The 24,952-nt window shown below is 35.7% G+C and overlaps 1 protein-coding gene across 1 annotated transcript in view; it reads right to left on the reverse strand.

Moving 5' to 3' along the window:
• Positions 1 to 4,599: 4,599 nt before the first annotated feature.
• Positions 4,600 to 24,952, reverse strand: part of NEGR1 (neuronal growth regulator 1) — an 852,270-nt gene continuing 831,917 nt past the window's right edge. Inside the window, exon 7 of the mRNA XM_030326972.1 lies at positions 4,600 to 6,704. Coding sequence (XP_030182832.1) covers positions 6,580 to 6,704 — 125 coding nt within the window. The 3' untranslated portion in view covers positions 4,600 to 6,579. The remainder of the gene's footprint in view (positions 6,705 to 24,952) is intronic.

Genomic DNA, 24,952 nt, shown 5'->3' on the forward strand with positions numbered 1-24,952 from the left:
TTTAATCGTTTACTTCACCTTCTCTATGTCCCAAGCTGTTAGGTAATGACTTGGGGGATAGGAAGAAAATAAGCAACTAGAGGATATTAGATGTAGAGATAATATGTGTGTGTGTGTGTGTGTGTGTGTGTGTGATTACAATGGAGATTATGTTGTCAAACCTCGAAATATTAGCAATTCATTTAATTCAACTGTTTTAAAGATTTTTACATCTCAGCATTTTAGGGAAAAATTTGTGTTGCAGTGAGAAACCCATGCATTATTTACAGCACACCCTTCCAGATGACCTGATTCTGATTCTGTGGGAGTCTACCTTTCATTGCATTTGAACTTGCATTTTACAAGTTGTAGATAAGTGATACGAAGGCAAAATATTTCTTGTCTGTAGACATGTAAATAAATTCTGTTGGTTAAAGATTCAATTGGATGAATTGAATTACTCTTTCTTTCTCTGGAAGAAGTCAGTTTCGCTTCTATTAGCATATTAATTTCAATATTCTTGATCTATAAATGTGTCTGTTTTTTGGATTGTCCTTTTATCTGGTTGTAACATCTTATTCAGTGACTCATTAATAATTAATGTGTTCATTTTATATGTGCATCGAAAGTCGTGCTTTTTTCCCAACTAGATTGAACTCCACAGGATTTGCATTACGTTTATATTTTGCTAACAAAATACAAATGTATTCCTTATGTTATATATAGTTCAATTTGTAAAATTAGCATCTCCTTTTTGTTGTACTGCCCTGTAACAAACAGATGTGCATATAATTAGTATTTTGATCTAAACTGGCTCAAACAACATCATTCAAGATTAAAATCAGTATTCTATTTTACATTTAAAAAAATGTGTATATATATATTTGGCCTCCATTTTCCTAAGAATTCTGGGAAACAATCTTAATGGATTATCCAAAATTTGACATGTCTTTTGCAAAATGTTATATAAAAAAGATACATATAGTTACGGGAATATCCTCCATGGGTGTGATGGATCTAATGTTAATAAAGGCTCATGTGTGAAAGGCAATTGCATTCTATGTTCCACACCCAAAAGTTTTCGATGAGATACAAATTGTGATTTGCCTTTAAATCATGTACACACTGGAAGCATTGGAAAATAAAGGGATGACATTAAAGAAAAAAAAGTATAAACAACGTTACTTATTTATAAATATAGATATACATATAGTTGTTTACAAAGCTAGTAATATGATCACCTCCTTTTCTTCTTCCTAAGAAAATTAATGGAAATAGAAACAACTTGGGACTATGTTGCACAGCTTATTTGATTCAAATCTGCCACTTAGTAGAAGCGTAATCTTCAGCAAGTGATTTAAGATTTCTGAATCTTGTTTTCATCATCAATGCATGACAATAACATTTGAAAGTATTGTGAAAGTCAAAGTAGCAATGTCTGCTAAAGTGCTTTGCCATTGTAAAATGCATGGTAGAGATCGTCGTGACCTTTCAGGAGTAATTCTAGCTGCCACTAGTAATTCTAGCTGTCTCTGAGATGGAGTGCATTTCTTAGATTGAAACATTGGGTGAGTTATGCTAACTTTAGGATGATTGTGGGTGGAGATTTCAGGGAGAAAACTAAAAACCTTTTTCCTTTTTCCTCTCCAGGAAGACTGGAAGTATTTATGTGATTCATTTGCCAATTTTATTCCTTCCACTAGAGATGTCAATTCTTAAGTATTTTCAGTGAATTTAGAATTATTAGAAGTGCGTGTGAACGTGACGGTGTATGCTTCTTGGGAAGTTCAGAAAGAGTACATCGATTCTCTGGTGGTTGGATCAGACTCCATTATCATGAATGAATTGTTCTTAGAAAATTTCCTCTTAAAATTCTTAAATTTCTGCCTACCAGGATGAAGCAAGTGATTATTTTCCAAATACCTGGATGTCGTTTTGAAGTATTTTGGCCCATCGTGTTCAGAGACAAAGTAGCTCCGCTTCACATGCTACCTTTCAAGGTCTGAGACTTGATGCTTCTGTTTCCATGTAATTAAGTGCAAGATAGAAATTACACAGGGAGAAGTGATGAACCAGTGGGAAAATCAGATGTTTATTAATGTGTTTTTATTGGGGGGGTAGATATAGTTTTCCCAGAATAGCAATGGCACCCACATTTCAAAAGAGCTTATTACTCCAAGCATGGATCTTTTTCATGGTTTGTTGTTTTGTTTATCTACCATACTGTTCCTTTTTATTTGATTCCTTTTTATTTGGATGGATGTGGAGAACAGGGCTTAAATCACTCATCTGAGATGTCTCTCATTTGGATAGTATAGCAGCCACAAACGAAGGGCTCTCAGCCAAATTGTGTTCTGTTTGGAAAACAAGGTGTTTTAAGGAAATTGTATGTGCATGCCTTGAGGTGGAATATATACTCCCTGTTTTATACCTGGCTGTTTATGAAATTATACTATATGCCTGACTCCTGTAGGTATTTGAGTTTTGGGATTCTTGGCTTATAAAACTAATAAGATTTTATCAGCAGTCTCTGTTTCTAACTTTGCTGCATTTCGGCAGGTGAAAGTTCTAAATAATAAATAATAAAATCTCTCTGGAAAGTTGCTTCTTTAGGCTAGATGTAGTTCAACTTGCGAAACCTTTTGGGATTCAGCAACAGAAAGAAAGGCTATACGTGCAGCCCTTTGAAATTGTAGCATCTAATGTTTTCACCCTGTATTGCTTTGGAGTTCCTGAAAGATGTGACTACGGTACAGTGAATGCAGCAGAAAATAAAGAAGGGAATAGCAGAAATATGTTAAATTATTATTTCTTCCTTTTTTCTCTTAAACGAATAGAGTTTTAAATGAGTCAAATACATATTTTAATTGATAAACTGACTTTATATTCACCTATTGGAAACAGTACAACATATTTTACATCAGATTATGAAATATGGATGTTTTACTAAAAGACAGGAAGGGCTTTTTCCAGTCTTTAAAGTAAATACATATTCAAAGGATCTTAAGGCATACCATTTATTCATATTCATATCTATTGAAATACTGTACATCCACATACTTCAATAAATAGTTAAAAACCTGACCTCTTTTTAAATCATTTCTGAATTTCAAAAAACAATTTTTATTGAAAAGATTAAATAGGTAACTTTTGGCTGTCACAAAGCTAAGTACAATGGATAAATTAACAATTACTCAGTAAATTTGATCAATATAGATGATTGGCTTTGATAAATTTCTCAGACTTCTCTGAGTTCACACATTGGGGTATATATATATATATATATATATATATATATATATGGTTGTGTTTTTTTTTTGTCCTGAATTACCTGGGTAATTTTCTCAGTTCTCCAGTCTACTTTCTAGATATAGCTTAAATGTTATGATGAAGCATTAATTTTTCAGTTAAGTTTTAAACATCCCCAAAAGTGGTTTTAAGTTTGACATTCTCTTTCGAATCTTTTAGTGTTTCCAAAAAAACACAATCCTATAATTTGGGCAGTACTTTTCATTATATAATTGCTGCATAATAGAAACTTAATGGTGTCACAGGACTTATGTTTCGAATGGGATCATTGTAAAACATAATTACAGCACTTGCAGTTAAACCAAAAATGCAAATGAATTAAGTCAACTACCCTAATATTCTTCTTCCCTCTCTCCCTTATTTTCTCCCTTCCTTCCTTCATTTCCTCCTTCCTTCCTCCTTTTTTTCTTCCCTCTCTCCTTACCTCCACTCTTTTCTTTGCAGTCTCTTTTCTCAACTGCTCTTTATTTTTCTTTCCTTAAAAAAAACCAAAAACTTTAGGGGCAACAAAAGGAGTCCCACAAATGTAACTTGTGGAAATATAACGCTGAAATGAATAGCTAGCAAAATTGTTATAGATCAAAAGATAAATCAATTTCATAAAACCGCTATTCTGAAATTGCAACAATCTTGTACAGTCAGGACTGATAAAATGGAGTAATCAGACATTTCATATGTCTATAAATGTAAAATCATCTACTTGAACATTATATGCAATACATTCACACAAAAAAGCAAATACTGTAGCCTTATTTGAACAATATTGAACTCATAAATACTCATGGTTTCACTCTGTTCAGGGGCCTAAAGACTAGGAATGCTGCTGTGATACAGAAAAACATAGTGAATACCTCCTCTATTTAAAATGTCACTCAAGAAATTCTCTTCTAACATAAAGGCAAATACATATAGCTACTGAGCTATGACTGTACTTCTGTCACATTCTATGGGAAAAACACCAGACTCCACAAATTCGGAATCATGACAACACTTTGAACTAATTATTTGGTTCATCCATAGTTTATACCTCGATTTACCTCACATTTACCCTACAAACCTTACAAAGAGGAGGTATTTTTAACTCTAGGAAAGCGGTCACTGTATAATATGCATTCTTGATCTGTTTCTTTCTCCCAAACAATGGTACTGATGGTTAACACTTTTGTGGTAGCACCACTATTTCTAGTAAGTAGATTTTTATGGAGTGTGCCACTTTAAAGCTGCAATACAAAAAAAAATTGTAGTTTACTCACCAATTTCACAAAGAATATTTTTAAAAAGCAAATAAATAATCAAAATTAAAATGCCATGTGTGTTAAAAAAGTTTTTAATACATCAGTCAAAATAATGTAATGAATAATTACAGTGAGTAAATTTAATAGCACAGTGCCATATTATTGCCATTTTGTGGAAACACTGTATATTTATGCCTCCTCATGTAGGATTCATTTTTCTAATTAAAATAGATTTATGGCGTACTTCGGGGCTAAGCTTTACTCAAAAAAAAAATCATGATTTTCAAGCCATTTATTTCGGGGCAAAATATTAGGTATGTTAAGTATGTACAACCTCCATGAAATATCTTGTATCTAACTATTAGTGAGTTTTTTTTAATTGTTAATATGACTTGCAAAAGGAGACTATTTGCAGAAATCCCCCTATGTAGTGAAATTGGTAAGTTCATCAAACTTGTAAAATGGCTTTCAAGGTTATGCTCTTTCTTTAATAAAGAGTAAAACCATGGAAATACTCTTGTAATATAATACTCCTTAAAATAACACCATTTTCCTTAAAAAATGTAGTTTTCATTCTTTATGGTGGAAACAATGAACTATTCATGATAACTTAATAACTAATATATCTTAAGATATTCTAAAAACGGGTGTCTTGTCTTCATTTGATCATGTCTTACACATATCATGTAAGAAGACATAAAGCATGGTCATTTTGTCATTGTTTGTGTTTTGACCATATGTTTTTGAACTGACATTGCTACAGAGAAAGATTTTATTGCAGAACTAGTTATTTCAGGGATTGATCTGCTGCATGCCAGCATGGAATACTTGTTATTATATATTTTGGAGCATTTTCTTTTATATAACATGCATTCCAAACTCTCAGCTGAGTGATGTTTTCAGGTGGAAGATGTGCGAAATGCCCGGGTGCGGGAGCACGCATCTATCACACCAACTTACCTGCCACAGAACCAAATGACTTTGGCGTGTTCACCAACTCACGTCATGTTAGGTGATCGGACTTTGTGTTCTTTCTGACAACCATCTTAAAGATTTTGGCTTGGAGTAGTGAAAGGAAAAGATGCTGTATTGCTGAGCAATCCCTTGGATGGACTTTGCTGTCATTTTAAAGGGAATTATTTCCCAGAGTGGATTCAACATTCAACTATAACCAAAGGATTCACACGGTAATAGATTGACCTGTACTACGTTAATGAAATTGTTTTTCATCGCAAAACTGAGTTTAGGTGGGGCAAAATTCTCACACCCCACTGGCAAGGAGGGAAGAGATTTTTACAGTCTGACAGCTCCTTCATTCTTTAGAGATAGGATATAGTTTAGCTTTATCATTATGGTTTATTTTTGCTTTCAAATTATAGGATGTGGCAAAACATTTTTATTAGGTGGAGACAAAGAGCAAATTATTATTTTATGAAGGCACACCCATGCTGAACTTACAGGGAAGAGAAGCAGAGCTGCACAGCCAGTTATATTACAAGGCTCATTCCTGAAACCTGAATATCATGCGAGCAGAAAAATCTAGATATGTGTTAGTTATATTTTGAAGAAATGATCTGAAGGCAATATTATTTGCTTTTTTATCAAAAAAGGAAAAAAATGCATCTTTGTCAATGTGGATTGACTCCTATTGAAACAGGGAAATGAATGCTTGTATTGCAGCCTTAAAGAATCACATAGTCACTGCAATATTCGTTTTTGTAAACTACAGCCTGCAACCTAGCAGACCATGACTGAATGCTTTTGAAAAGTTGTAGATTACAAACATGAAATCACAATTAATATCCTCTAAAAGTAATTTCAGAGCTTTCACGTCTTAAAAAAAGGACAATGTGTACTGCTTCACAAGGTAATGTAGCTAATCAAAAAAAGAGTAGAATTAAAGTATTTACATAATGAGCAATTCTACAGAAGGCGATCATCCCCATGTAAGCACTGCTGATTATATCCCACGCTGCTTTTAACAAACTGTACCAGATTGGATCCAGCCATCAGCACTTTCAGAGAATCCTTAAAAGCCTTTTATGGGTCTTTAAATTTATTGTAGAATGGCATTCTTCAGGTAGAATATGCTGGTGAAAGAGGACAGTGTCAACACAAGGTACCAGCAGGAGAAAAGAACGTCAGCGCTCCCGGTAATTCCATACTGGGCTGTACTTGGAGCTGGAAAGAAATGGAAAAGATTAAATCAAAATCTAATTTGTGTCTTTTAGGATCTTAACAATAATCAAAAGGCAGCTGGGTGTACTGGGGAGAGCACTGGCATTGGAGTAGATAGACTTAAGTTCACATCTGGTTCTGCTATATGACAATGTGTGGCCTATGCAACTAACTTCTCTGAGCTTGAGTTTTCTCAAGGGCAAGAGACAAATAATATAATCCACCTGGCAGGGCTGCCATGAGAATTGGAGATGAAGAACATACAGCACATTGCACTGGGCTGGACACAGGCTAAGTACTTAATAAACAGTGGTTAGCATTATTATTCCTTTTTTTGTACTGTAAATATTTGTATTGGTGGATAATATGTAGTTCATGCATATATATATATATTTTTTTATTTTTTTTAACATTTATTTATTATTGAGAGACAGAGAGAGACAGAGCAGGGGAGGAGCCCAGAGACGGGGAGACACAGAATCCAAAGCAGGCTCCAGGCTCTGAGATGTCAGCACAGAGTCTGATGCGAGGCTCAAACTCACAAACTGTGAGATCATGACCCGAGCCGAAGTTGGACGCTCAACTGACTGAACCACCCAGGTGCCCCATGCATATATTTTTTTAACATTTATTTTTATTGAGATCTATAATTGGCATTGTGTAAGTTTAAGGTGCACAACAGTGTTGATTTGATACATTTATGAATTGCAATATGATCACCACCACAGCATCAGCTAACAACTCTATCATATCACATAATTATCATTTCTCTTTTGTAATGGAAACAATTAAAATCTAGTCTCTTAGCAACTTTGAAGATTATAATACAGTAATGTTGTCTATAATCACTATGCTGTGCATTAGTTCTCCAGGAGTCCATTTATCTACTAGTTCTAAGTCTGTATGTACCTTTAGACAACATATCCCCGATTCCCCTACCCCAGCCTCTGGTCACCATTCTGCTCTGTTTTTACAAGTTTAGCTTTTTAGATTTCACATATAAATGATACTATATATATATATATATATATATATATATATATATTTTTTTTTTTTTTTTTTTTTTTTTTTTTTTTGTGGATCTTTTTTATTGGTCAAATACTTGTACTAAAAGCTGGAAAAATTTTTTTTGGGGGGGATAGGTGAAAAAAAATATTCAAACAATCATAATATATTCCAAGGAATATTAGATTTGCATGTATACACTGGAGCAACACAGAAAATTTTGTATCTAAATCTTCCCAGGCAAGGGAGGGATGATTTAACAGAGTTTTACCAAAAGGGACAGTCATTTGGGTAGAGGAAACAATTTATTCAAAGGTATGAGTAAAGGGGAGAGCAGGACATATATTCTAGTAGATTAGTCTTGCTGGACCATGAAGTTTGAGGCTTGGAGTAGAGGGAATTGAAACTGGAACTCTAGGCAGATAGAGCATAACCTTAACTGTAAGAAAAATAACAGTTTTTTTTTAAGTTTATTTATTTATTTTGAGGGAGGGAGAGAGAGAGAGAGAGAGAGAGAGAGAGAGAGAGAGAGAGAGAGGGAATGCACAAGTGGGGAAGGGGCAGAGAGAAGGAGAGAGAAAGAGAGAGGAGAGACAGATCCCAAGCAGCCTCTGTGCCATCAGCACAGAGCCTGATGCGGCCTCGAACTCACAAACTGCAAGGTCATGACCTGAGCCGAGATCAAGAGTCAGATACTTAACCAACTATGCCACCCAGGCGCCCCGATTTAGTTTTTTTATAGTGAAGGAGATTTTAAAGAATTTGGAGCTGTTGAATCGTGTGATTACTTTTATACATTGGAAAGATCACAGTTTCATACTCAGAGAAGCTTATGTAGTACTTGGCTAACAGTCATGTTGAATTCTCACTGAGAGATTTCACCTAGAGAGTCACTGAAGCTTAGAATATGGTGGGAGTCTACTGAATGAATTTCACTGCATTTCACAAGAGAACTGTAGCCTCTCTGAATGTGAATTATACTGTGTTCCAGAAATGGAATGTTGTAGGCATGCTCAGCTTTGCTTGAGACCGATCCTCATTTGTCATAATAAAAATAATAGTAATAATAAAAAACCCCACCAACATACTTTTAACTACCCTCTCTTAATGAAACCTGGATTTCAAGCAATGTTTCCTAGTAGAAAGTGAACCATGTAATAAAAAAAATATACTATTTCATCCCCAAAACCATAACTCAAATCCAGAAGCAGTTTTAGTCACAATGAGTTTGAATTAACAGCAGGTTGTTTTTAATAGAACTTTCACCAGTGACTATATTTCCATATTACAAGAAGAGTAAATTGTTTTGTTTGTATCTCTAAGAAATTAAAAGGGGATGAGAGCTGTATTGACCTTTGCAGGGGGAAGTTTTCTTGACAGTACAATTGTTGATTCCAGGTGAATAAAGTTCAAGGTCTAAGATTACTCCTCTTTAGTAAACATGGAGCAAAATCCACTATTTAATGCTTCTATTTGCATCATAAGTGAGTTTAAAAAAAATGAGATGATGAAGAAAATAAGTCTATTGTTGAGCACATAGCTTTTGAAGTTTTGATATATAAGAAGTCTAATTTAAAACCATGAAACTCTTTAAATTATTTCCTCTTGTTCAAGACCTGGAAAGGTGTTTTGTTTTTTAAAACATAAATAAATATTTAATTGGTCTGTTACCTTCTCAGTGACAGCTATTTAAGAGTTATTTTGCTGTTGTTTTTAAAGAATCTCAAGTGCAATAAAACCGGTATTATAGTAAAGGACTAATAATAAGCAAAGCATATAAAATGATTTCATAAATAAGAAATAGATCTTAAAAGCCAAGCATACAAAACAAAGATAAAATTTTTATTGTCATGACAAATTAAATAGTACATCAAGGGGGTAAAGTAGAAAGAATCCTGAAAACTCCTTATCCATCCTTTAAAGTGCATTTTGGGAGCAATCTTTCCTGAATCCCCTCTCCTTTACCAGCACGCTGAACAGATTACCTTACTGTGCCATCATGCCACCATAACATCCCTTTTTATACAGCTATCATACTACATTGTCAATATTCACATACATATCTATTTTTCTAACCAGACTGTGAACTCTCCTAGGTCATGTTTTATTTATCTTTTTGTTTCCATGTACAGAGAGTGGCAAAGTAGATGCTGAAGAGATGTCTTTTGAATGAATGATTCAATTTAATAAATGAATGGGCCGGAATTAAAAGGAGTAGTTCTCTCCTACAAAACGGAATCTCTTCTGAAGCAAGCCACTTGCTTATAGGCCAGAGAATCTACAATATATCATTTTTCATTCATTCAGCCCAAATTTATTAGATTAGGTACCGGGCACTGGGAATACAATAGCTAATAAGATAGGATGGTCCTTTTGCTGCTTAATTCCATATACCCTATCCTTTCCCCCAGTGTGCCTTTATCTTCCACTCAGCCTCCTACTGCCTTAGACATGACAAAAGTATGTCAATAATATATTTAAAATTAAATATTATAACAGAGTATGTATTTTTCCATTGTACTCTTTAGTGTCCCATTAGTCTTTCTATTAGTCCTAAAATAAAGGAGGAGCCTTTTGCTGCATCATTAGCCTGCAATTATTACAGGAAATGGACTGTAGACTAGCTATTGATAATCAGTAAGCCAAAAAACAAAGAGTAAAGTTAGTCAAGGGAATTTTTGATTACATACCTAATGCTAAGTCATGTACATAATTTGTACCCCTTAAGTATATATTGAGCATCTTTCATGTGCTAGGGATTGAACACAGGCAAAGGCAAATAAAACTCAATCTCCTCTCTTAGGAAAAGTTTTATTATAGTTGGAGGTATAAATAAAAAGGCACATATAGAACATTAGGATATACATACTTATAAGAATAATAAACAAACATGGGAAGGCTCCACAAGGAGTCAATGGCAGGTAAGTAGTCCGAGCAGATACAAATACAGTGTTTTTTTTACAAAATGCAATGATATGCACGTGTTAGTGTATCTCACTTTTAAAAATGGTGGCATATAGTCCTTTTACTTGGGGTATCCTATTATTGTATAACTTTAGTCCCATTAACTATTTATTATGTATTTGTGTGTGTGTGTGTGTGTGTATGTGTGACTTGTTGAGTGATTCAGAGTACCAGGATAATGGTACTAAAGTTAGGAGTCTCAGTATTATTGGGGCCAATTAGATTTGTTTGGCATGTTAAATATCAATCATCTACTTGAGAAATTATAGAAAATGTTAAGAAATTAAAGAAAATAACTTCACTATTAGAAATCAGCTTGAAGAGTCAGTTCAAATATCATATGCTTTAAAAAGAGGAAAGTTTGGGGCGCCTGGGTGGCTCAGTCTGTTAAATGCCCCACTTTGGCTCAGGTCATGATCTCATGGCTCGTGAGTTCAAGCCTGGTGTCAGGCTCTGTGCTGACAGCTCAGAGCCTGGAACCTGCTTTGCATTCTGTGTCTCCTTCTTTCTCTCTGCCCGCCCCCCCCCCCCGCCGCTCATGCGCTCTCTCTCTCTCAAAAATAAATAAAATTAAAAAAATAATAATAAAAACAGAAAGAGGAAAGTTTTTATAAAATCCCATGTGCCAAATCAATTTGACATCACATTTGATATCATATTTACATATCTATCACAACATGTTTACATATCTATCTTTCCCCATTAGACTAAGAATGTCTTCAAGCCAAGATTTATTATATGTAATTTTTTTCATTGGTACAGAACAGAGTCTGATATTTAGTAGGTGTTCAATAAATATTTGTTGAATGATGATAAGGTTTGTATCTATTTCCCATACTTTTACCATAAGCACATAAAGGAACACAAGATCTTGACTTCTTTTTTCAGAAGAATATTGTCTTTCATCATTTGCGTTTAACTGCCTTTCTTCTCTCCCTACTTTTAGACTTATTACTTTCTAAGACTTGTACAGAGTCAGAATACCTCTCTTCAGCATTTGAGCAGAAGATAGATCATGAGGCTGATTATAAGGGGGAGGAGCATCCATCCAACTTTCTAGCACTATCCTTTTGCAGCAAACAACAGGAAGTGTAGATGAACCCATGTCCCCCAAATATAGTACTGAATTTTTTAGTTAGGAGACATCTAGTGGTGTCTCTGACATGGTCAGATCTGTTGTATATTCTCTGCCATGTTTTTAGTTTCCTGTGAATATCAAACTGCTACTCATCCTAAATAAAATTAGGAGGGCTAGGGCATATGATCAGAGGTGTAGTTGGGCTACGCTGAGAATTTTGATTTCATTCTGAGTGATATGGGAATCCACATGAGAGTTTTGAGCAGAGGAGTCTAGCTGACATTTTTAAATAATTGCTTGGCTATTGTGTGGAAAATAGATGATACTAGTGGAGGCAAGTAGAGGTCTATGTTAATCCCAGACCATCAGGGGTCTCCATTGCCTCCTGAGGAAAGCCAAAACTCTGTAGCTCAGCATTCAGGGACCTCTGTTACCTGGTTCTAGTCAACTTATCCAGACTCGTATATACTCCTAGCTCCAGTCACACGAACCATTTTCTGAACACACAGAGTATTTTCATTTCTTGTCATTTGCATATGCCATATCATTAAGCTTAAATGGTCTTCTTTCCTGTCCCCTTCTCCCCCTACCTTAAAAGTCCTACTCATCCTTAGATAACTAAAATACCATTTACTCCATGAGGCCCCCTGAATCTTCCTATGAATTTTTAGTAACCCATTTATACCTGATTTCAGAAATAGTTCCTTTTTAACTGATAGTACATAAATATATTATATATAGTATATATATGTATAGTATACTATATATGTGTATACTATATATGGTATATAGTATACAGTATGAATATTTTACTTCATTTTTAATCTACACTTGCTTAAATTAATGTTTCTCTGATCTTACAAAGCTGTCCTCCATTTTATCCTACAAAAACATTTATTCTCTTCATTATTTTGGTTTCTTTTGAAGGACTTTTATTTAATGCTATTTACTGTTAGGTAATTGTTCAGTTTCCTCTGGTTTGCCAGCTCCTTGAAGACAGGGAGTACGAGCTCTTCCCACCTCTCCCCCCAATATGATGCATGGCCTTTAGAGAGTGGTTTCCTGGCTGATCTAACACCCAGTTGGGTTTTGCTGGGGCTCTCAGGTAGGGAGCAGAAGTGCCTGGGCTAGGTGTACAGTCCAAGCCTCTGGGATTTCTCCCAGTTGTCAACAGGAAGATCCAATCTGGGTTTTAACACACATCTTACATCTTGTCTAATTATGATTATCATTCCCAATTACTTACAGCTGCTGCATATTATTTTCAGTCTTGGCAGTTTTCCCTTGTATTGCTCCAGTTTTTATTTTTAGGCAAAAGCAAATGTAACTGTGAAATATTTAGTTTTGGTATAATACCAATTACTTGCCTAGGCAATTTCCTTAAATTACTCAAGCTTTAACTAAACTAACTTTGAGTCGTATTTTTAAGATTCTTGCTGAAATCTTAGGTACAGTTACTTCAGCTACATTAACTCTGCTTCCATAAAAAAGCTGGCCTCAACTTACATTTTACTGAGGAAGCCTGTACCTGGGAAGTGAATGATTTACACCTAAATTAGATTTCATAGAAAAGAGAGTGATTAATGTGGATTCAAAATAGATTGCACATTAGTTTACTGAGAAATTATGCATCATTGATTCTCTCCAAAAAGGCAGGGTACCTCTGTTTCATCGCATACTGTGGGAGGCATTAGCTCAAAAGACATTTTAATCTCTCATTAGCAATATCCACCCCTTAACACTATCAGCAGGTGGAGAGGGTATCCAGATTCAGATCATACCCCAATTTCTTCAATCACTTAACTCTGCCTAAACACTGGGTGGAGATGGGGGAGGAAAAGAGAACTAGAATGGAATATGTTTTACCATAGAATGTACAACTTTGGACTGTAGTGTCTGGAAGAAGCAGGCAAGTCTCAGCACAGGTGACATCATCTCATTATTCCTTTCTGCACTATTTCTTGTGCAGTCAAGTGGTCCAGGCCTTAAGATTGAATGTGTTGTGTTAAAGACACAGCAAAGAGAAGCCCTGTCTTCTCGTGCACTATCTCACACACAGGGCACACTGATTTCCACAGGTAGGCTTTCTTTGTGTGGCTATTCCATGCTCCTGTACTGTAGATCCTCCAAAAATCTTCCCTAAGGCTCTCGAGTTAAGGGATACCTGAGTAGCATAGTGATGATGTATGTAGTAGAGCTAACAATGTATAGATTGTTGGATTCTTTTTTACTCAACACACCTTTATTTTGCCATAGACAGTTTCCAAGAGTAAAGAGAGGGAAACATAACATACCCCACTTTTCACGCAGCTTTCGGGACGGTAGAGTAAGGTTTAATTTATGAGCCTCTAGCACAGTGAGCTTCACTTTTATTTAGGGAGAGAAATTAGGAGTTGGTGAACGGCTTCGAATTCCTGCCTATCAGACTTCTTTTTTATCTTCCTTAGAAAGAATTGGTCTAACAAGTTCACATTGGTGCATTTTTTTTTTCAAAATCAAAACCTAAGGGTACAGAAAAATCTATATTTAGATATTTATTCTCACATTTTAGACTTTCATTTTTCATTTGATCAAAAACTGAATGCCTATCTTCAGGAAGTTCAAACATCTTTTACAGATAGAGCCTTTGCAAACATAAAAATGTAAAATAATTATTTCACAGAGAGTATCTTTATTTTAGCGGCACCTGGGTGGTTCAGTCAGTCGAGCATCTGACTCTTGATTTCAGCTCAGGCCATGATCTCATGGTTTGTGAGTTTGAGTCCCACATCAGGCTCTGCAATGACAGTGCAGAGCCTGCTTGGGATTCTCTCCCTCTCTCTCTGCCCCTCCCTCTCTCTCTCAAAATAAATTAAAGAAAATTTAAAAAAAGTATCTTTATTTTATGTTATGAACAATGAGGAGACTGGCTAGAGAAATCACATGATTCCTTTCTCTTTCTGACTCATGGTATTTCCCTGCCAGCTTGTTCTCAGCAACGACTAAGCTATTTCTCTGGCAGACCACCATCCTTGAATCCTTTCCTGCTTCCTGAATAGCCATTTTGCCAAAGTTCACAGTATACAATCCTATTTACTCAGCATCAACTGCATTAGGAATTTTAAACATATGTTTGTCTCTGTTATTACCCATATTCAGAAATCTGCCTATTTGTAGATAAATACTTTTATCTGCAAACAGCCAGATGAAACTATCCAAGACTATTACCTCTAATTTGAGCTAAGGAGAATAAGTAAGCAATCACCCAAATAAAAACAAATTCCACAGTCTTTTTTCTGTCCTTCAGAGTCATTGAAAAAAAGTTTCAAAGCCTGAATTATTCATCAATATCTCCTAAATGTGTGGATGTTTTAGTTTACTCTTTTTTTAGCAGACCAGAGGTCATTTACATGAATCTATAGTAACTCTGTTTTGAAGTATGTTGTCAATAGAGGTAATTTTGTATAGCCCTAAATGCTTCTTTGAGCTTGGGCAAAGTCCAGTCATTCATTCCAGGTTGGTTTGAAAACAGGTTTCTATAGAAGTATCATCACAGATTTTGGAGTATGTGTGCATATGTGTGTGGGAGTGTATACACGTGTTTCAAAAGCTGGCTTTGTTGTGTGAAATATATACACAAACATACAATACAAATTGCCTTGACTGCATAGATTTTAGTTTAGGCCTTTAAGGCATCATTTAGTTGAAGAAAAGGGTTTTACAGAAATAAAAATAGAAACCCAGCTGTGTTCTTAAGGTCACTAATAGTCACTGCCATCAGCTATATCATCAATGTGCTAATGCGGGAAAAAATGGGAGGAATTGCAAACTGGTAAACAGTTTTGCAAGTTGAATGAGCTTTTAAGATTTTATACGTGTGGTTGTGTGGGTGTAACTTTGTTTAAGTTTTTACATAAGTGTTAAAACTTGGAACTATAATGATCAAATTGTCTTATTTATTACGTTTTATTTTATCTTTTATGTTAGGAACGTTATCCTAAAGCAGCTTCTCTTCTGTTACTCTACAATTGTTCTTTCAGCATTAAAGATCAAGAATTTCATAAAGTTTGATTATCTTTTTCATTTTTTGGAATATTACATTTACCTTCCAATTTTTTTTCTTAGCTTTTCAAGTGCAATAAAGGCCAGAGATTATCTGGCCCTGTAGTTCTGATTGACTTAAATTGTTCCACTTGTTATGCTCCAGATTGATTTTCAATTATTCTCAATGATTCTCTAATCATTGCCTTTATATTTCGGCTATTTAAAAAACCTTATTAAATCCAAATGGCTTTGTATAGAATTCAAGACCCTCTGTAAACTTTCCCAAAGCTACCTTTCTGGTCCTACCCTGGCTGCTGTCTCACATGGACTGCACTAGTCACACTAGGCGGGAAGGGCCCTTCGTGCAGGATATGCCCAGGCCTGTGTTGCATTTGTGTATTTGCTCATGCTCTGCCTTCATCTGGGATGGGTTTTGCATTTCTTTGTGTTAAAACGGTACCCAGCTTTCAGTGCCCATCTCACACGCATTCTGCTCATAGGTTAGAACCTGCCAGAACTCTAAGGGGCATTGAGAGTGGTATGCACGAGGAGATGAGGCTGGTGGAGATGAATGATGTGGTTAAGTTAGAGGTAAAAATAGGACTAGAACTGCGGTATGCTGATTTTCTGTGCTTCCATTTCCATGTAGCCTCCCTCAATTGCTACCTAACTCTACTTGCAATTAATCTGCCAATTCCTCTTTTCTTCAATAGCCAATTTGCTTTTACCTCTACTTTATCAGTCTCCTGTTCATCATCTTCAATAGAGCCTAAATCTCTTGAAAACAAGGATCATATTTAAATTACTTTTGTATTACAGCATTTGATAAAATGATTGGCACTGTCAAAATATTTATTGCAGGTAACTATAGATGAATTGTTTTAATTTCTGCAGTTTAATGAGGTTTTGCAGCAAAGCTCAAGAGAAAGAAAGAAGGACTATAGGGAAGGAATTATCAGCAGTCAAGAATTCGGGATTTGGAAACATCGACTACCACTGTGGAGGAAGATTGGTTCTATTTTATTGAAGCGAAGAAGCTCCTGTTCTCAGATGTCCCTGAAGACACTATTCCATAAACATATGGAGTTATACACTCCAAGAGAACTGTTTTCAAGAACTGCTCTTGTCTGTGACTTCTAGTTAAATGTGCTAGTTATAGACAGAGACAGTATTGGTAACAATCAAGCACACCGTGTATTAGCTTCGCACCTCTATGCCTTGGTTTTGTCTTCCTGGTAGGGTTGCAATAAGTAAATGAGCTAAGTAAAATGCTTAGCACAGTGCTCATTTAAGTGTTCGTTGAACAGCAGCTTTTAAGATGTATTAGTGTATGTATAAGAAGGGCCAATGTAAGTCCTTTACTTTGGCCCAAGAAGAAATATCCAGTTGGTGGAATAAGGCTATGTGTACCTCAAAATCCTATCCACTTGAAACAATCACAACCATGCCAACAATATGCTCCTTGAAAGGACAGCTCTAAGAACGCGGATCAGAAAATTTATTCATTAAGCAAGTAATGCTTGAGTACCTATAAATACATAGTGAGCGCTGATTATGCATGATAAACTATTTTGTGTGCTGGGATACAGTCTTATTATCTAATTGCTCTAAGTAGATCACAGTGTTCTGAATAAACCACACCCTAACCCCCTGGCTTACAGACAATATTTCTTCTACTTCGTATCATCTTCTTCCACTTCCTCCCAAGTTTTCAGCCTCCATATGACATACTTCTCCACTGCAGTTCAAACTCCTCTGTCATGGCCTTACTTACTGACTTGCCTCCTTGTCTACACTATGAATTCCTAAAGAACAGGGACCTTGAATTTTTCATCTTTCTATACTTCTCTTTTCCTCTTCCCCAGTGGCTAGCACAATGACTGCATATAATAAGGGCTTAATAAATAACTGCTCTTTTTATCTCCACATGAGATAAATTTGCAAAATACATTTGTTTCCCACACCTTTTGTATCTTGCCTTCCATCCTCTCATTGCCTTTTTACTTTAGCTGCTGCTATGACAACCAGCTGCATGCAGGGCAAACAACTGTGAGATATATTCCACATGGTTCCTCGCAGGGGTCCCAGTGGGATGGAGCTTAGTGACCCATAGCAGGGACCAGCTCAATAACACATTCTTGGACTGACTTTCCCTCTTTCTCTGTTTAACTTGTTCCAATCTCCTACCAGTGTGCTTAAAATTCCTTTCCAAAATAATCACCTATTAGTAAGCAGCTCATTTTGGGAGGACCCACACAAAGATGGCACTCTTGTATGAAGAAGAGAAGAACAACAGGTTATAAATACTGTGCCTAGGGCAATTTAATATCCTCCCACAGTGTATAGTGCTTTGCACTTAGTAGGTGTACCATAAATTAGTTTTAGATAAATATATTGATTGAAAGTAAATAACCATCCTATCTGTTTGCCTACACTCTTCTTGGCTCTTGATAACTCAGTTGCATCACTTTTATGAGGTCTGCATTAATTATATTGTCAGCAGGCACATACCCTTCATAATGTAAAAGGGGTCTTAAAATCTTAATTAAATCAGATTTTTTTTCCTCATAGATTTTATCCCAGGAATATTACCCACTGTTTTACATTATTATCATTCTGGTTTCTGCTATACCAGCAACATTGCCTAATGAAAGTTCTGTCTCCTATTGTATTTTTTAAATATTTAAAAGCACTCATGGTTCTTATATTTTTATTATGATTTCAACTGTAAAATACTCCTCTCCCTACAACCTTGAAATGGTCTTTTCTCAAAGCTCCAGCCTGCCTTTTCTGCCTACATTTTCTGCCTAAGATGATCCAACTTGTAGGGTGGGAAAATGGGAAATACAATTATTCTGAAAGGAACTTGGATGTGTGCATGCAAAAGTCAGATGTCGGGGAATTTTAGTCCAAAAATGGTCCCACGAAGGATGAAAAGAAAAAAGATCAAAACATTTGCATAGTGATCCTGGCACTGAACACATTTTGCAATCAGGATTCATACTGATTTTTAAGGATGTTTAGTAACGTTCTTCTCCCCAAATACAGAGACTACATTGTTCTTAATTTTTCTGGACACCAGCGAAGGTATTTTAAAAGGAGAGGTGGGAATGTTTTAAACTATTACATCAAAATACCTAACATGTGCCTCCTTTTAGGGATGTGGTACATTTAGCCACTTATATTATTACTCGAAATTTTTTTTAGGTTTATTTATTTCTTTTGCGGGGGGGATGATAGGGCAGAGAGAGAGGGAGAGAGAGAATCCCAAGCAGGCTCTGAGCTGTCAGTGCAGAGCCTGATGCAGGGCTTGAACTCACAAACCATGAGATGATGACCTGAGCCCAAATCAAGAGACAGATGCTTAACCAGCTTAGCAACTCAGGTGCACTTGTTCAAAAGAGTTTTTGACTGTAATTGAAATAATGCTTCCTGGGACTGCATTAATAAGTTTTTCAGTCTATCAACTGATAAATTTGTATCCACAGTTCTTTTGATCACAAGTCATGCGGAGAAGCCTTGTTATTTCATTAGCCAAAATTTTAGTTTTTTAGAATTGCCTCTACTTTAGCATTATTGTCAATTATCCTTAACCAAAACATATACATTTAACTCTCAAACTGGAAAATTATTCTTACTGAGTCAAAAAAGAATAATTCAGGAGTAACTGGTTTTTATAACAGTAATCACATTCTTCACATAACAAATTCTTACTGAGCACCTACTATGTGTTAGGCATTGTGCTTAGTGCTGAATATACAAAGATGAACAAGATTTAATCCAGGGCTTTCAGGAACTCAATGTCAAGTAAATCAAAACTATCTACTTTAGAATAAAAGGGTTGATTTTCACCAAATCATATATTATTAGAATTCCAGGATTAAAAGAAACTTTGAGAGACTCTATTCTCTTTTGTCAAAGTATAATCAAATCAGAACTAGTTAGAGAAAGGCATTTCAGGTTTATGCCATTGAATTTTTTTAAATGTTTATTTATTTTTGAGAGAGAGACAGACAGAGCAGGAGCGGGGGAGGGGCAGAGAGAGAGAGGGAAACACAAAACCCAAACGGGCTCCAGGCTCTGAGATGTCAGCACAGAGCCCAAAGCGGGGTTCAAACTCATGAACCAGGAGATCATGACCTCAGCTGAAGTCAGATGCTTAACCTACTGAGCCACCTAGGCACTCCAAGGTCTATGCCATTTTAAATCTAGAAGGGATCGAAGTCTAGAGAGGCAAGAGTTACACAGAGAATTAATTCAATTCTCTAAACTTTCAGTTTGGTGTTCTTTCTGGCACACAGCACTTCTCACATTAACCTATTTAGTACCTTGTTTCAGATTTTTATAACTCCCACTGCTCATATAATCTTAAAATATTTCTTTTGTTTTTAATTTTTTTTTCGTGTTTATTTTTGAGAGAGAGAACAGGTGTGGAGGGGCAGAGAGAGAAGGAGACAGAGAATCTGAAACAGGCTGGCCTTGTCAATGCAAAGCCCAATATGGGGCTGGAGCCCATGAACCGGGAGATCATGACCTGGACTGAAGTCAGATGCTCAACTGACTGAGCCACCCAGGTGCTCCTTAAAATATTTCTAAATATAATATGATCAAACTAATTTCATAGTCTAGTAAATTATCCACACCACTTTGATTAATCATTTCAACCAATAAAATACAAAATGAGTTTTTCTGTATACGTGCTAGAAGTGATATAATTATTTTTTTAAATAACAAATGTTTGAAGTGATTCCCAAATTTTATAGTCAATGTATGCTGTATTTGCATCTCATAATATATTTACTTGGATGTTTTTAATGCATTAAGCATATAAAGCCCATAATATTTGCTGATCAAATATTAGTGATATTTGAACAATTATCATATTAGAATTTATCATGAATGGTTAATTTTAATTTGTATCAAAAAGAATGAGATTGTTGCCTAGTACCTAGAATCAAAACAATAGGTACCTATAAAATTCTGCATGTATGTTTAAACTGTCTTGATTCATCAGTTTCTCAAAGGTACACATGAATTCTGTAAGTTAGAAAAATTAGCATCTTTAAATAAAATGCGGTTTATTTTTTTTTCACATGAAGGACTGACTTCAGTTTATTATTCATGCTTGCAGTCAGGACTTGAAAACTTGAAAAGTGAAAAAGGGATTAAGGAATCCATAGATTCTTAGAGCAGAGCGTAGTTTAAAAACAAATGTGTCAATTTGGTTTTATTGCAGTAACTTCCTCTACCTTCCTATTACACCAATACATAAGAGCAATTGCTAGTGAAATCAGACAGCCACATTTAAATACCTGTGGTTTAATATGCATTTTCCACTTCACACTAAACTGAATTATAATCACAATTAATAAGAACATTTAGTATCATTCTAATAGTCAAAAGTGAATTTCTAAAATTCTCTGTAAGTTTATGTGCAAGATTTGAGAAAAGCAACCATGAAGTCATTTCCTTTCCTGTGTATTCTTAGAAACATATCTTATAAAAAACTTTGGGCTATATAATTGCACTTGGGTGTACTTCTTTTAATCTTAAAATTAGAAAAGACAGATGATTATTTTCTCCCCTCATAGAAAAGATATTAAATGTTAATATCCCATTGTTACACTTTTTTTTCCCTGAAAATAAAGGGATATAAAAAGGAAGCAATAAGCGCTGTGCATGTTCTTGCTAATCTTACCAGAATCTCCTCCTATATTAAACTATTTCTTGTCTATCCTATTTAAACTGTTCTCCTGATATTCTTCACACATGAACAAGATGATCCTTTGCTGAGTTTAGGCATCATGGCAGCTACCAGCTTACAAAGAGTGAAAGAGCAGCTTTATCCGCATGTCTGAATTAGGAACAAGAAACTCACCAATAATACAAATAGAGTTTTTCATTAAGCAGCATTCCTGTTTATTACAGAGCAACAATAATTTTTTTGGAATTCAATTTAACAATGAAAACAAATCCCAATTCCCCCATCTTTTTGATGCAGCTGGTTGCACTATGCATAATGTCTGATATACAATGGCAGTGTCTATTGTTACAGAACTGGCTTATTTGTGTATTGAAAGCTTCATTCAAATTTGTATGGTTCAGAATGTTCAATGAAATGCACAAATTGACTAGTTCAATATTCCTCAATTTGTCATAATGGTTTTTGTGCGCATTTTTTTTTTAAGACAGCCATAATGCCATTTTTGTTTCATAAGAAACAAGGCAAAGATTCCTGTGAAATCTCACAGTTCAATGCTAGAGATAGGGTTCTTGGTCAAGTTCAAAGTCACTTATAGAATTATGAAAACCATCTCAGACTAAACCTGGGTTGAGCAGCTACAGAAAATCCACGGGAAGTCTTACTTTATTGTTTGCTGACAATGAAGTGAAATACAAGGTGGACATATTATGAAAAGGATGTTGTAAGTGAAAGGGAGTGCCTGAGAAGAAGAAAAGTGAGTGTTGGAAAAGACATTGAAACTTAAATAATGTTTAGGCAGAAAGAGGGGTCTAGGGAAACCCCATGATTAAAAATATCAGCAAAAACACAAACATACTAATTTTGGAGTCTTGCAAATACATCTCTTCATATTGTGCATTTGGGTCCTTTTCTATTCCTAGGTATGTTTACTAAATTACATGAATCTAGTAATTCCAATACCCTTTGAGTATGCATCCTAAAATACATGCTCAGTTAAATCATTTTCAACTCATTCACTCATTCATTCATTCATTCAATCATGCATTCAACTTTACACCATTGAAAAGGTCCCCCTTTTTTAAAGTTTATTTATTTATTGAGAGAGAGATTGTGTGTGCACAGCAGGGGAGGGGCAGATTAACAGAGAGAGAATCTCAAGCAGAATCTCTGTGCTGACGGTGCAGAGCCTGACAGAGCTCAATCTCATCAACTGTGAGATCATGACTTGAGCAGAAATCAAGAGTTGGACGCTTAACTGTGTTGCCCAGGCATCCCCCTTTTGGGTTTAAATTATGGAAAAGAAACCTTGAGTCAGAAAATATGGTTTGATCTCCAGGTCACTGAATCATGAGAAGAATAGATACAAAAAGCTGTTTTTAAATAAGGAAAAACTACAAAACCCTGGAAGGAAAATCAAATGTCACTGTTTCTTAGGTGCCAGTCAGAGGCATTTAATTGCCTGTTGTTCATTTGGAGATATTACCTTTTCATCATTTCACTGGTAGGTAAAGAATAGAGGTTCTTTTCCAGCTGGAAAAACTAGACTCTTCTACTTGACATAGATGACTTATTATTTTACTTCCTGAGAAGATGTATTTTCAGTGTTAAATATAGACTAGAATAACAGTCGCATTATAATTATCAAACATGTGGGCATTATGACTCCTCCCCCATTTTTTTTCTGATGCTAATTGTGATTAGAAATTTTTTTAGTATAAAGAATTAAAGATCTTCAACAGAATACTGAAGTACTGTGGGTTTCAGGTTTTCTATCTCTAGGACAGGGTTATTAATACCCGTGGGTTATTGTGAGCATGAGAGGAGATAATGTTGGTGACCATGCTTTGTGATGCATAGATCAGTTTATAAAAGCAATGTGGGTCCAGGGCATAATTCTCAGGTGCTGATAATTGAGTCTTTAAAGAAAAAAATTCCAGGGTGCCTGGGTTGCTCAGTTGGTTGAGCGTCTGACTTTTGATTTTAGCTCAGGTCACAATTTCACAGTTGTGACACAGAGCCTCTCGTTTGGCTCTGCATTAAGTGTGGAACCTGCTTGGGATTCTCTCTCTCTCTCTCTCTCTCTCTCTCTCTCTCTCGGTCCTTTCCCCCCTCTTGTGCTCTCTCTCTCTCCCTCCCTCTAAAATAATAATAAAAAAAGTCTCTCTTAAATTTGTTGTCATTTGTTAAAGAATGGAATATCTTCAGGTGATCCATCAACTCAATCATGATTATAAGGTGAAGTGTAATGACCACAAATAACTTGCTTTGGTGAAAAAAAAAAATTCCGTTCACTCAGAGGCTCAGCTTTATCTATTAGTAATTGGCAGGGTGAGGTATCTGACTTGTAAAAGTATCTCTTTTATCATTTATTCATTCAGTGTTTGTAGATTCATTTGTGAAATATTTTTGTAGCACCTAGTCTGCACAGAACTGCCTGGGTGTCACAGGTGTTCCTCCATCTCCCAAGACTCCCATCCCCTGGTTGGTTAATCAAACACTAATCTAGGCACTGCTGTGAAAGAATTTTGCAGATGTAATTAAAGTCAATTGACCTTAAAATATGGAGATGATCCAGTGGGCTGACCTAGTCTCATGAACCCCTCTAAAAGTAGGCGGTTTTCTGCACTGGTAGCAGAAGAGGATGTCAGAGATTCAGACCCAGAGGGGGAACAGCTGGCTTGAGGGCAGAAGGGCCCCTGTGTTGAGGAACGCAAATGACCTTTAGAAACAGTAAGTAGCCTCTGTCTGACATCCAGCAAGGACATGAAGACCTCAGTCTCACAACCACAAGGAACTAAATGCTGACAATAGTCTGAATGAAACTAAAAGCGGATTCCTCCTTAGAGCTTCTAGACACCTTGATTTCAGCCTCGTGAGATCACACGTAAAGAATCCAATTGAGCCACATGGCAGTTCAGACCTATAGAACTGTGAGCTAATGAATGTTGCTTTAAACCACAACATTTGAGGCAATTGTTTCATAGCAATAGAAAATAATTTCCTTTCATACTGGCACACATCACATAAAGTGTGGAAAACGATGCCAGGGTTACAGAGACAAAATTAGAAATGGAAGACCAAAAGATATGTCAAGGTGAAATGGCTAGGCATCAAATGAGCAGCACATGTAAGTGCTCTTAGCTGCAAGAAGGCATTTCATAGTATTTTGACTTCTTCCTGGAAGGTTTGTCAGGGCAGAATTCCTCTTATAATTTCAAATAAATCTTTTCCTGAACCTACATGTCTATCTTTAATTCAAGTTTTTGTTTAGATGACATTCTACAATCCTATGCTATGTCTGTTCTCCGTGTTTTATACAAACCTTTCCTCACCTTTGCAAACAATAAAAACAAAGCCTCCAATCAGAGACTCCAGGGGGTCAGTACCATTGTTCCTGTCAGTTGAAAGGAAATAATCATGAGCTACTTATAAATCCAGGATTACTCCAATTCACGCTGCGCCCTGAATGAGATAATA

The sequence above is a fragment of the Lynx canadensis genome, chromosome C1, assembly GCF_007474595.2.
Source record: "Lynx canadensis isolate LIC74 chromosome C1, mLynCan4.pri.v2, whole genome shotgun sequence".
NCBI lineage: Eukaryota > Metazoa > Chordata > Mammalia > Carnivora > Felidae > Lynx > Lynx canadensis.